The sequence below is a fragment of the Phalaenopsis equestris genome, unplaced genomic scaffold (assembly GCF_001263595.1).
Source record: "Phalaenopsis equestris unplaced genomic scaffold, ASM126359v1 Scaffold000760, whole genome shotgun sequence".
In the NCBI taxonomy this organism is placed as follows: domain Eukaryota; kingdom Viridiplantae; phylum Streptophyta; class Magnoliopsida; order Asparagales; family Orchidaceae; genus Phalaenopsis; species Phalaenopsis equestris.
In genome coordinates this window covers 511,434-525,214 of record NW_018165200.1, presented here as the reverse complement: position 1 = coordinate 525,214, position 13,781 = coordinate 511,434, and the positions used below count along the sequence as shown (strand labels likewise).

General features: G+C 35.4%; 1 protein-coding gene across 2 annotated transcripts in view; it reads left to right on the top strand.

The window, feature by feature from the left end:
* Positions 1 to 13,781, top strand: part of LOC110030757 (isoleucine--tRNA ligase, chloroplastic/mitochondrial) — a 78,772-nt gene that overhangs the window by 23,112 nt on the left and 41,879 nt on the right. For both annotated transcript variants that reach the window (XM_020733649.1, XM_020733648.1), the window contains exons 10-13: positions 9,571 to 9,802; positions 10,223 to 10,509; positions 10,613 to 10,749; positions 13,327 to 13,474. In XM_020733649.1, coding sequence (XP_020589308.1) covers positions 9,571 to 9,802; positions 10,223 to 10,509; positions 10,613 to 10,749; positions 13,327 to 13,474 — 804 coding nt within the window. The remainder of the gene's footprint in view (positions 1 to 9,570; positions 9,803 to 10,222; positions 10,510 to 10,612; positions 10,750 to 13,326; positions 13,475 to 13,781) is intronic.

Genomic DNA, 13,781 nt, shown 5'->3' with positions numbered 1-13,781 from the left:
GCCGTGAGCCTTCCCTTTCCCTTTGCCTCTTGTCTTGGCTTTGGTCTTGGCTGTGAGCCTTGCTTACAATGCTTTGGAGTTAGTTTGGACTGCCCTGTTTGTCGTGGCCATGAGTCCTTCCCTTCTTTAAGTCCTAACCGTTGGTCTCTCTCTTTTATATTGGCCTTGTTTTCCCTTGGTCGTGAGTCACCTTAGGAGTTTATTTCGGGTCTGGAGCTAGATGGTGCTGATATTGGCTTTTACCCGTGAATTTTCTTGGCTTTATCTCACTTGGGCCGTGGAGCTTTGTCGCTGTCTTCCTTTCTCTACTGATACAGGCCGTGGGTCTTACACCTCAGTGCATTGAGAATATGGATTAATTTGGGAGTTGGGAGATTTTGATATCAACTTGGGGATTTGGAGTATTTGCAAGCCTTATTTGGGAGAACATTTGATTGATTTGATTAATCTTATGTCTTTGGGGTTTAAAAAAAAAATCAGCGCAAAGTAGCCCTTTATGTTAGTCAGGAAAGACCTTGGACCCTACTCTTCTTTTTCGATACGAGTTTTGAGAACTGATCCATTCTCCTTTTCGGTGTTTTAGGTGGATCAGTGCCTCCTCTCTCTCACCCTATTTTTGTTCTTTTCTTTCCTTGCTTCTTGGTTCAGTTTTCGATGCTTATGTCCGACGCATAAGTGTCCACGTATAGCCTTTTGCTATACGTGAAACCATCAAGCAAGGTCGCAAGTAGTTTGTTTTGGACCGTAGGGTGGTGATGATAAAGACACACTAAAAATAGATCAGAAAAATGCCCTATCCTATAACATAAAGATCCAGATATTTAATGAACAATAGGATAACAGTATCATTCACCGACATAAGTCTAGCGGGAGATACAGGCCGTGGGTCTTACACCTCAGTGCATTGAGAATATGGATTAATTTGGGAGTTGGGAGATTTTGATATCAACTTGGGGATTTGGAGTATTTGCAAGCCTTATTTGGGAGAACATTTGATTGATTTGATTAATCTTATGTCTTTGGGGTTTAAAAAAAAAATCAGCGCAAAGTAGCCCTTTATGTTAGTCAGGAAAGACCTTGGACCCTACTCTTCTAGGTCTTTTCAATAGGAGTTTTGAGAACTGATCTATTCACCTTTTCGGTGTTTTTGATGGATCAGTGCCTCCTCTCTCTCACCCTATTTTTGTTCTTTTCTTTCCTTGCTTCTTGGTTCAGTTTTCGATGCTTATGTCCGACGCATAAGTGTCCACGTATAGCCTTTTGCTATACGTGAAACCATCAAGCAAGGTCGCAAGTAGTTTGTTTTGGACCGTAGGGTGGTGATGATAAAGACACACTAAAAATAGATCAGAAAAATGCCCTATCCTATAACATAAAGATCCAGATATTTAATGAACAATAGGATAACAGTATCATTCACCGACATAAGTCTAGCGGGAGGCTCGAACCTCCTCAGGTGGTTGACAGTCCCACGCCCGACAACGTAATCGACTTGTGGACAATAAAAATTGTTAAAACTTATTTCAAAAAATAAAAATATATTTTTCTCTATAAAATAAAATTTGATAATCTCTTTTTTTTAGACCCATGTGCATGTCGAAAATATAAATTTTAAAATATATTTTAAAATTGATTGTCCACCTGACAAATATTTGTTTAGGTTGGGAAATAACCCTCTAGGTGAGGTTCAATACACACTTCTAGACGAGTGACAAATACACTTCTAAACGAGTAACATGTTCTATATTTTCGGGTGACCGAGTAGCCTTCGTGGACCCTCGAGTATGTATGTATATCTGAGCCTAGCCCCACATGAGTGCTTGCGGTCCCCTTTACCCGAACTTTTTTTTGTTTTATTGAAGCTTTGGGACAGGGCACTCGTGTTTCTTTTCTTTTCTTTTGGGATTTCTCCAAGATTTTTGAGAATTTTTACTTGAGTCTTTTCTCGTTGATTTTCTTGAGTTTTCTGTCATGAGTCGTTGTTACACTCTTCTTCGGATTTCCTGGATGACGTTTATTCCAGACTTCGTTTTTTGCGATGCATTTCAGCTTGTTATATTTAAGAAACAACGGATCTCACGGGCGTACAAGTTTGCTTTGCATTTACAACACTTCATTTTCCTGTTTATACCTGCTACTGTCTTGTACAACATGTTATACTATTCTTGTTTCTACCTGCTACTGTTCTTCTTGTACAACATGTTATACTATTCCTGTTTTTTATCGCTACTGTTCTTCCTGTACAACATGTTATACTATTCTCGTTTCTACCTGATACCGTTCTACATGCATCCTACTGTTTGTCATGTACTGCACTTTTTATATTATATAGCCTTAAGCATGCATTTTTTTTATATAGGATGTTTAAAGGACTAGTAACATACCCTTAGGGACATATGATTTGACATCATAACTGGACACCTTAGAAAACTTAAACTTATCGCGACAAGGAGCTTGGAACTAGCGCGATGGGCAACACGACCATCTTCAACAGCAGAACATGTCTTCCCCAACTAAACCATTCGTTTCCTAAAAATTAAAACAACAATTCATAGTATTTTGAGGTTATTCGCCTAGTGCAACGTAAATTTTCAACCTTTTTGTTAGACATTTATATAGCTCTGCTGTACGATCTAAGCCCTAACTCGTTTTAGGATTTTAAGGTTGTCGTTCATTACGACCTAAATCCTCACTTACGACCTAAATCCTCACATTGACCAAAATCCTCACATCTTCCTGGCTATTTGTGTGATCGTTTCACACTAATGTAAGCCCTAATTAAATAAAATCGGCAGGATGAAAAATTTAAATAATTTCTCCTCAAAACTGAAGCCAAACCATAGGGTAGACTGAGAAGTCACCGAGGATCTCCTCTGGATCTGTGGCATCCCCTAGTTCTTCTTTCTTTGGATTATGTAATAAATGTTTCAAATTTGAGTCGTTCCCCTTTCACACCTCTTTGTCCGATCTCATTGAAAAGTCCTATCCTTTTGAAGTCCTTGAAGATAATTTTTTCTGATTTTTATCGAGAGCATTCTTAAGTGATTTCGATCATTTAAGATGTAATTAACTGTAGGGGCTTGCCCTTATAAGAAGCTTTTCCGAACCCAGCTTAAAATAAATTCTATTTAATTTTTTTATATTAAATAGGGGAATTTGTCGGTAAATAAAACGGTTTCGCAGACCAAACGAACTTCATATATATCTTAGTTTATTTGATCGAGCCTCTCAATTCTTGTATTCATCCTTTGGGATAGATACAAAATTTGAGGTAAAGTGCTCTTCCATTTAAACTATGAAAATTATGGGGCTAGTTTGATTTTTATATTTGATTTTAAAACTTAAATCTATATGTAAATTAAAACGTTCTTCTGAAACGGGCGACGAGATTTTGATTCCGGTGACCGACAGCTTCCTACGGACAACTCCTCCCCCAACCCCCACTTTTTATCGCCGACACCATCACATATTGTTCGTTAGAGAGATCAACGATTTTGAACTTTTCTTTTTAATTGCAATAGATAAAAGTTTATAGATTTGTAAATGTTCTGCAAAATTCAAATTAACTTCACGTTTTTCTAATGTTCAACTTTATAAATTCATTTAAAAACTTCAATTCTGTATGATGATGGCTGCTTGATCCAGAGTTACGTTCAATGTTGGCTCCGTGATTGATTTGATATTTTTCTACCTTATTCAGAAATGAATATTTTGGGAATGTTTTAATCAATTTTTTGCCTTATTTTTTGTTGCTTTATTTTCTGGTAATCCTTGGATTTCCTGTAGTTGAACATCATTGTCTGAGGTCACTTCCTTGATGGAAAATCCAATGTAAGATCAAGTGGAGATATAGGATTCTTTTATAAACCATCTCAAAAAGGCTGTATTTGGAAGCTTGACTGCGGGACTGATTATAGGCAAACTCTACTTGTGGTAAAAGAAGATCCCATTTTGCAAGATTCTTTCCCAAGTAGCAACAAAGTAGGTTTCCAAGACATCTATTAACAACTTCCGTTTGCCCATCATTTTGTGGGTGGAAAGCGAAACTATATTGAAGTGAAGTTTGGTTCCCAATTTGCCCATTAATATCTTCCTAAAATGGCTTAAAAGTTTAACATCTTGATCCAATGTGATAGTACGTGGAATGCCATGTAAACGACCACCTCTTTGAAGTACAAATCGACAATGTGAGAGGCGGCTAAAGATATTTTGCATGGTACATAGTGAGCCGTCTTGGAGAATCTATCCAATGCCACCATGATGGAATCCTTATGTCATTGAGTGCGTGGTAAACCAACCACAAAATCTAAGCTAATATCCTTCCAAGGAAATTCATGAATGGGCAACAAAGGTATAAACTTAAATTTTGAGTTCTTGTCTTGGCTAAATGGTAAATACAACATATTTTCATTTGTTGGTTCACATCTCTATGCATAGAGGGCCAATAAAATTTGCCTTGAAGAAGAGCTGGAGTCTTATTCCTTCCAATATGACCAGGTAGATCCCTATCATGGTCTTCCACAAATATGGCTTCTCGAATGGAACACTTAGGAATGCATAAACAATTTTCTTTGAAGAGGAAATCTTCTTTGATGTGGAAGTTTTAATAATTTCCAACAAGTCTTTGTTGCCTTGCCACTTGGAAATCAGGATCCTCGACATTCATTCCCCGTATTAGTTTGAAACCCACAACTTTAGCTTGCAAAACTGATGGAATAGCTTGCCGGTGGCTTATAGCATCCACTACTTGATTAGAGAGTCCCAATTTGTGCTTGAGAGTAAACTGAAAGGCTCAAATATATTCACTCCATGCGGTGTGTGTCTTCTTTTTGATGTATTTTGATTTTAAAGATATTTAAGGGCTTCATGATCTATAAAGGGGACAAATTCATTAGTTAAATGATAATGACTCCAATATTATAGAGCCTTTATGATCAAATAGATTACCTCATCATATGTTGACTATTTCTTTTTGGAGTCGTCGAGCTTTTCGCTAAAATAGGCTATGAGATGTCTTTGTTGACTAAGAACTGCTCCTATATCAATGTCAGATGCATCACATTCGACCTCAAACAAAAGATTAAGTGCGAAAGCTTTAAAATTGGAGTGGTACATAGGACCTCTTTCAAGTGATCAAAATCTAGCCGGTGCCTATTGGGTTCAACATAGATGGACTGATTTGAGGAATTTTGTTAGTGGGGTAGTGATAGTACTAAATTTCTTGACGAACCGATGATAGAAAGAGGTCGACCCGTGGAATTGCCAGACTTTCATGAAGGAGCTAGGAGTAGGCCAATCCCTTATAGTCGTAAATTTGTTGTAATCCACCTCTATTCCTGTTGCTGAGATCACAATTACCAAGAAAATGATGCAACCAACTACGAATTCACATTTTACCTTATTGGCAATAAGATGTGATCGTAGGACCTCAAAAATTCTTTGTAAATTTACAAATGTTCAGATTTATTAGAGCTATAAATCAAAATATTGTAGAAGTAAATCACCACAAATCTTCCCATAAAAGATTGAAAAACTTGATTCATGTGGTGCATGTGTTTAGAGCATTAGGAAGCCCGAACAACATCGCTGTATTTGGTGCTAATCACTTCAAAGGTCTATTTTGAAGAAAACTGCCTCCCCTTTTAGTTGATCAAAAAGATCATCCATTCGAGGAATGAGAAATTTATATTTGATAGTGGTTTTATTTATAACCTGACTGTCAATGCACATGTGCTACATCCAATTCTTCTTTGGAACCAAGAGAGTCGGAACAATGCATGGGCTAGCACTACTTCGCATCAAGCATGTGGATCAACTTTGGCGTTGAAGTTCCTCATGCTCCTTTGGAGACATTCTATATGTAGATTTGTTGGGGATGACCGAACCTGACACAAGGTCAATGGCATGTTGTACCTCTCTCATAGGAGAGTTCTGCAGGAATTTTTGTCGGAAATATATCTTTGAAGTTTTGTATCGATCCCCACACTTCAAAAGGAGTTGCCAGTAGTTGTCCAAAACACCCTCGAATATGATCAAGAGATACCCTATAATTGTCTTCTTAAGATCTTTCAAAAGCAATGAAGGAGTAAAAGTGTTGATTTCAATCCCCGCCTAATTCTCCTCCTTCATAGGCATCAACGTGGTTTGAATTCCATCTTTGATAAAGGAATAAGTGTTAGCATACCCATCATAAATTGTACGACGATCATATTGCCGAGGCCGACCAAGCAATATGCTACAAGTGTCCATAAGAATTACATCACATAAAATTTACTTCTGAAGTTTTCGATCTATCGAAATTGACACCATGCATTGCCAGGTGATTTTGATTTCAGCTCCCCTCTTGAGCCACATGAGTTGGTAGGGATGAAGATGAGATCGATAGTTAGCCCTAGTTTCTCCACCATGGTTGTTGCAACCACGTTCTCGCAACTTCCACAGTTGATGATAATGTTACAAACCATGTTCCAAACTGTGCACTGGGTTCTAAAGATGTTTTGTCGTAACAAATCTTTTTTTGAAGATTGTTCGACACTTCAGAGACATCTTGTCATATGTCATTTCTCTCATCCGCTTATATGATTTGGTCTTTCATTTGCTTAGTATCTTCTTCTTCTACCTCATCATTTTCTTCTAGATCAACCTTCTTCGTCAATGAAATAATGCATTGGTTAGGACAATTCGAGGCTGTGGTTGAGCACTTGAGCCCATGACATTTGAAGCATCGTATACCGGATGTAGTTCCTTGCTTTGCCGTGGTAGTAGTCTCTTGTGACTGGAAAGCAGTTTTTGACCACTGGCGTGTGCCCGAAATTGGACTGATTTGCTGGAATCACCCAAATCATTAGTAGGAATGCGTATCGGGGTGTTCCTGTACAATTTATGTTGCTTTTCAACCTTCATCGCCAAGTTAATAATGTTCTGTAATGTGGAGTTGAACCACATTAGCGATAGATGGTCATAGACCACCTACAAAATGTTTAATAGCTCTTTGGGTTCAGAAAGATTGTACTTCATCCCCAACTGTTCCAATTTAACAATATATTCCTCTACAGATAATTATTGTTGATAAAGGTTATGAAGTCAAATAAAGATTTCTTGTTTGTAATGTTTGGTAAAGATTTTTTGTTGCATTATTTCTTCGTTCTAGTTCAAAACTTGATCTTGGATCTTCTTTCTCTTTGTCGAATCATCTTCAAATTTTCCCATCAAAGTGAAGTGTTCTTCAATTTCATCGCAATTAGTTTGACGATATTTTCTTGTGGCACCTCCTTGAAGTCCAAAATTCGTTTAACTGTATGTAGCCAATTGACGAATTCATCAATGATCTAGTCTTCTATCAAAATCAGGAATGTAGATTTTGATTCTGAAATCTGGAGTTTCCGTCGATTTTCATGCCTCAACGTACAATGGTTGTTCATCATCACTAGATGTCTCTTGACGGAATGATTTTTCTTCTTCCTCGTCGATCACCTCATTTTCGGATTCATTTTGATGTTTTTTTGGATCTCGCTGTTCAAGGAGTGCCAATCTTTTTTGTAGACACGAATTTCTTGTTGCGATTCTTCCACAACCAAATCTTTGGGTTGGAGGGACATTGTTTCTCCTTGGCTGCATCTTCAATTGATTGTGGTCACCGAGAAAGAGAAAAATAACGGCTAGACCTAAAAGAGAATGGAAGGCTGTGACAATCGAAACCACAAGTTTCAGATCCTGGGATTACTGATCACAGTACCCGCAAGAATCCCTGCTGGAAATCTGCACAAAGAACCCCAAGAAAACAAACAAAGTTTGCAGCATGGCTTTTGTACTACGATTATTTAGTAATTTTCTTGGCCATGATTCCATATTAATGATGTATAATGAAAATGACACATTTCATTCACTATTCTTAGACTATGGATGTATATTATGTGTCAAAGCTGTTCTTAATGAAATTGCTTGCCTTTTCATATTGTCTTCCCACTTCCATTCTATGTGATGTGGATGTAAGATTTGTTAATTAGTTATAAAAATCTTATGAAAAGTTTGTGGTACACAGCTACAGTTTTAATCTGCCCTTCACCCACAAAGAGTTCATAAAATAGAAATTTTAAACACAAGTTTTAGAAATTGGTTATGTTGTCATATGGGTAATATCTTTGGTAGTTGACATTTATTAGTACTTATGATTGAGTTTGTTTATGATAATTCAATTAATATTGCCACTGGAAAATCTTTCCTTTCAGTTGTTCATGAATAGTATTCTAATTTTACCGAATCATTTGCTGAGCATGTGCATAAATTATATTTTGATATTAAATACATGCATTTGCAAAATTAAAAATATAAATTTGTGGTTGATGTTCATAAAAAATCAGAAGGTGATTGCAAGCTATATTTTCAAGCATAAATGCCACTTTCTCTCAACTCTATTCCATGGTCTCACGAAGATTAATTCAATCCTCATCTTCCTTTCTATGAACAAGTGAGTGAGTTATGAACTGGATGAAAGCTATTCTACCCTGGGGGAAAAAGAATGATAAATTAAGAGATCATTTCACTAACAGTAAATGTTTTTTTTGTCTTCCTTAATCACTGTTTTAGTTGAGCCTGTTTGAAGAAAGGCTATCAATTTTTTTCGGAAGATTTACATACATACCACTCAATTCGTATGTATTTACATTTGTAACCCCTAAACTAAAATTTTACATGCATAACACTTTATCTATGGATGAAAAGGTTTATTCCCCTTTTTAAATGTTAAAATGGTGATATTTTGATGTGATATAAAAGATTTGAATTGTATAATTGTAAAAATTAAAGTTTAGATATTAGATATGTATATCCATATGAATTGAGTGGTATGTATGTAAATGCCCCATTATTTTTTGTTCAAATAACCAAACTTTCATTATACATAAACTGAATCCAGAAAATGCGATTAATTTAATTTGTTAAACATAAAAGAACGGAGTTTGCAATCCCTTGCTTGATTCCTCATGGGATCATGCAATCACATGCGGGATCACTTCCTGCTGGGGCCAGTGGTATTTAATGAGCTTTCATGAGATGCCATAGAACTTTTCGGCCTGCTCTTGACCCTTAGGGTTGAGGAAAGGGATGCGGAAAAGGTGATCAAGTAGTGAATTGTTTTATATTTTGAATCATTAATTTAATTTTTTTGTTTTGAAAGGAAAAAAGTAAAACATTGACTTGAGTACCAAATCTTAAAGAAAGTGTCTTTTCCATTAAGGGGGTAAATGCACAAGACATTTACAAATTTTAAACCTTTGTATTCTCTTGTGTGTATTAACAATTGGCCATTGGGTAGGTATAACTAGTAATCACGAGTGAAATATATTTTGCATCTTTTGGGTTGTTTTATAGCTTTAGTAAAAAAAAAGTAGAAACAAACAATTACAGTTAATATGTCTGTTTGAGTGGTAATGGAATTTCTAAAGCAGTGGGTGGGGATATTCCCTCTATTGTTTCCATTGTTGGAGCTTGCTGAAACATCTTATCTCAATTTTTGAAATGGGTTGTATTTTTTTTTTAGTTTTGAAATAACGTGACCTTCGAATTTTGCAGCTGTGGCAGTTAATCCTGGACTTGTTTATGCTGTGGCTGAGGTACATTCAGTCATTGAGGACACATCGTCATCGCTTGGAAAGCGAACAAAGTTGAGAAGCATATTGAAAAATGAAGAAAAAAAGCCATTCATCATTATAGCATCTGATCTCGTTCCTGCACTTGAATCAAAGTGGGGGGTGAAGCTTGTTATCAAGAAAACTTTTCTTGGGGCAGCTCTTGAAAACTGCAGGTTTCGCTAAAAAAAAGACATAGTTAATAAATATTTTTTTTTTGATGGTGCGAAGTGCCAAAATGGCTTCCAATTGTTTGTTTGTTTAGTCCCAAAGTCTATAAAACTGCCAAATTAGTCCCCAAAATCTTTTAATGGGGGCTAAATAGTCAACCTTTTAAAGAGTCTTGGACTATTTCAGCCCATATTTAAAAAAATCTGAGGGCTAAATTCTGGATTAAAATGACTCCTTGCAAAATCAGAGGATCATTTTAACACTTATCTCATTTTTCATGTGATTGGCAAATTTTTTTTTGTTGTTTTTAAAATTGTGCCATAAGTCCTAAAGCTTGATCCGCTTGTTATTTGGTAGTAACTATTTTGAAGTCAAGTGATTTTTTTCACTAAAGAAAATTTCATGCTTCCATGCTTATGAAATAGGTACCTTCACCCTTTGGATGGGAAGGAATGCCCTGTTGTGATGGGGGGAGACTACATCAATACAGAGTCAGGAACTGGACTTGTTCATACAGCTCCTGGTCATGGTCTGGAGGACTATATGACTGGTTTAAAATATGGGCTATCAATACTTTCTCCTGTTGATGACAGTGGAAATTTTACTGAAGAAGCAGGACAGTTCAATGGTTTGAATGTATTAGGGGATGGTAATGTTGCTGTTGTTAAGTATCTTGATGACAATATGTTGCTTATTCTAGAAGAACCTTATAGTAAGTGTTTACTGTAAAATATAATTTAGGTTATTATTATGAAATGAAGACTGAAATTTGTGTGATTTAATATTCCCTACTCTTTGTTTGATGTTTTGGATAGAACACAAGTACCCATATGATTGGAGAACAAAGAAACCGACAATATTTAGAGCTACCGAGCAGTGGTTTGCTTCTGTTGTTGGGTTCAGGCAGGCTGCTATGGATGCAATTAACATGGTCAATTGGATTCCTCCTCAGGTACTGTTTTGGAACCTATTGTTTTTCACCTATAATTTTGTCCGTAGCAATTTTTTGTAGGGTGTAAAGTGTCAAAATAGTCCCCCAACTGTTTACGTGGGGCCATTTTAGTCCCCAGACTTTTCAAATTGAGGTTGAAATGATCCTCTCTAGGTATTATTTCAACCCATATTAAAAGAGCCTGGGACTAAATTGTAACTTTTATAAAAACTAAAACATCCTCATGCAAAGGTTAGAGGACTATTTTGACACTGTTCTCTTTTTGTAGGTGTTACCATGCGTATCAATGTCTTAACAGCTTTTTTATATACAACAGTGATTCTCTTTTAATATTTGACAGAAGGTTGTTATTTATAAACATAATTCATCTACTGCGCAGGAAACTTAGTTTGTTTTAGAAGTTAAAATTATGGATATTTTGGTTAACCATTTAGTTTACTGCTCAAAAACTAGATCAGTTCTTTAATAATATGTGTTTTAATGACATTTGTTGCAATTAGCAATTTGATACATTGGATGCATATTTCATTAAGTTTAAGAAGCTCATTTTTGCTCCAATATATTTATGAAGCTTGCAACATTTGATTTCTTACGAACCCTCAGTTTTTCCGGAATGTAGGAGTTTGAACTCCCAAACTTGCAATACCCTGGTGTTTTGGTTTTTGTCGAAGTATTATTGTTTTGAAGATCTTTAGAAATAAAGAAACATATATCCAAATCTGTAATATTCCTTACGAGTCATTAGTAAATTTATTGTTCCAAGTGCCGTAAACAGAAACTAGCATGAATGGTTATAAAAAGAACCAGGCTTGGATGGACTGATAAAGGAATGAGTTTATTCTAATGTTACCGTGTCGGAATTGATTATTCTTATTATAACGAATGTCATAGCGTGATACCAGTATATACTGAAGTCGTAACACATGCTGTGATGTACTTTATTTTAAAAAAATTGCACTGCTTTTATATGATTGTGGTATGTACGTGGATAATTCAACATTTGAAGAGAATTAATGTATCAAAAATCTATTTCAGTTAACCATAACATAAGTATTGTTCAGCATGAAAATTAAATATCAACAGACCCATTAAACCTAAATAAATCAAATTTATTTACTTTACCTAATGGTGAATTTAAATTTTAAATTATGTTTGGCAATAAATTATTAAGACCTTGTGATATAATAAATAGGAAATATGGTCAAGTATCTACTATTTTGGCTTGTTGGGCGGTGTAGTTAGAGGTGCGATTTTTGGAGATACAGAAAGCATTTCAATGGAGCTTAAAGTAAAATTTTGCAAGGAACTTGAGTATGAGAAGATGTTTTCGAAAGCTTATGCAAATCGATAAGGAACCCTAATAGTATATTAGATTATTTTTTACTTTTAATCTGGGATAATTCTCTACTCTTATGTGGAACGTAACAATGCCCCACTTATATAAGATATTTCAAAGTTATTTTTCATTCTTTAATTAACAGAAGCGGTTCAATACCATCAAGTGTTAGGCACCTAGATTCCACTTAACATGGGAATCACACGTCCTGTAACTTACTTAATCATGTTAGAAGCAAACGGGAGGCATTAGAGCCATAAATCCTTCCACAAACACGATCCTTGTTAAATTTTGCTGGTTCTAAAATCACTTGGTAGGAGGTTGTAACATCGAGGTCTCATGTTGAGATCAATATAGTAGCATATAGTCATCATCAACCTGAAGGCTTGGGCTGATGGCAAGGGCCAGTAGTAATGTTTTTGAAATTAAATCCTTATTTTTTAGTTTTAATGAGGCACTATTCTCCACTTATATATGAATCTTTAATAAATAAGGATCACTTTACTTTCAAACACAAGTGTTTTGGAGAATTGATAAATGGAAATTAATTGGATCAACTCAGCGCATTCTGTCACTTTTTGAATATCATCATAATCCAAAGCATATTACATTCAATATTTCGTCTTTTGACGAACTCTGAATACTTTAATTTAAAGTTAAATTATGGGTACCTCGATACATTAACATGAGCAGCCTGGCAACTTTAAGTCTTGAATATATTCTATCAATAAAATCTAATAAAAATTTGAAAGTTAATTGCTATTGCTAATGCAAGGTGTGTGTCAAGATGAACAATTTGCGATAACTTTCATTTTAGTAACTATTGTATTTTATTCTAGTATGAGTTTTAGCTTATGCAATTTCTTTTCGTGAATTATGTTTACAATGTTATCTTACAATGTGAATTGTTTTGTATTTATGATTTGCTAAAGGTTTTCTTTTGAAATCCTTACTTTTGCTGTTAACCCTTTGGAGACATGGCTTTTGGTCAAGTCCTACGATTGTTTTCTGACTTTGTCTGTTGGTTCTCTTCTGAAGTGTTTACCATAGAAACATGTAGCTAGGTCGTTGACATATTTCTGGTACGAGTTGTGTCATCATCTCTTACTTCTTTTTTTTTTAGTTAAATTTTGTTGCAATAACATGCTCTGCTTTACTGTTACTTCATTTTTCTGAAGCTGCATATATGTTTTTGTTCTTTTCTATTAACTCTATTATGTTGGAATTATGTCTGTTCGTAGGCAGAGAATAGAATAAATGCCATGACAGCCAGTCGTTCTGATTGGTGCATTTCAAGACAACGAATTTGGGGTGTTCCTATCCCAGTTTTTTATCATGTTGACACAAAAGAGCCATTGATCACAGAAGAGACTATCTCTCACATTAAGGGTGAGAAACCCCTATGGCTACCTTTAATATCTGCTCTCCTCTTAGTTTATGCAGCCTTGAGATGTTTTGACCGTGTCTCGTCTCACACATTATTCTTTGTTAGCCATTTTATTTGGAGTTGTTGTTGTTGTTGTTGTTGTTGTTATTATTATTATTATTATTATTATTATTATTATTATTATTATTATTATTATTTTTAATTACCTCTATCACTCTAACCATTTGTAAACAAGTTAGCTTTATCCTATTCTGTGCGTGAAACTATTGTTATTACAGGGTCTAGATTTGTCTAACAATTATTTCTGTG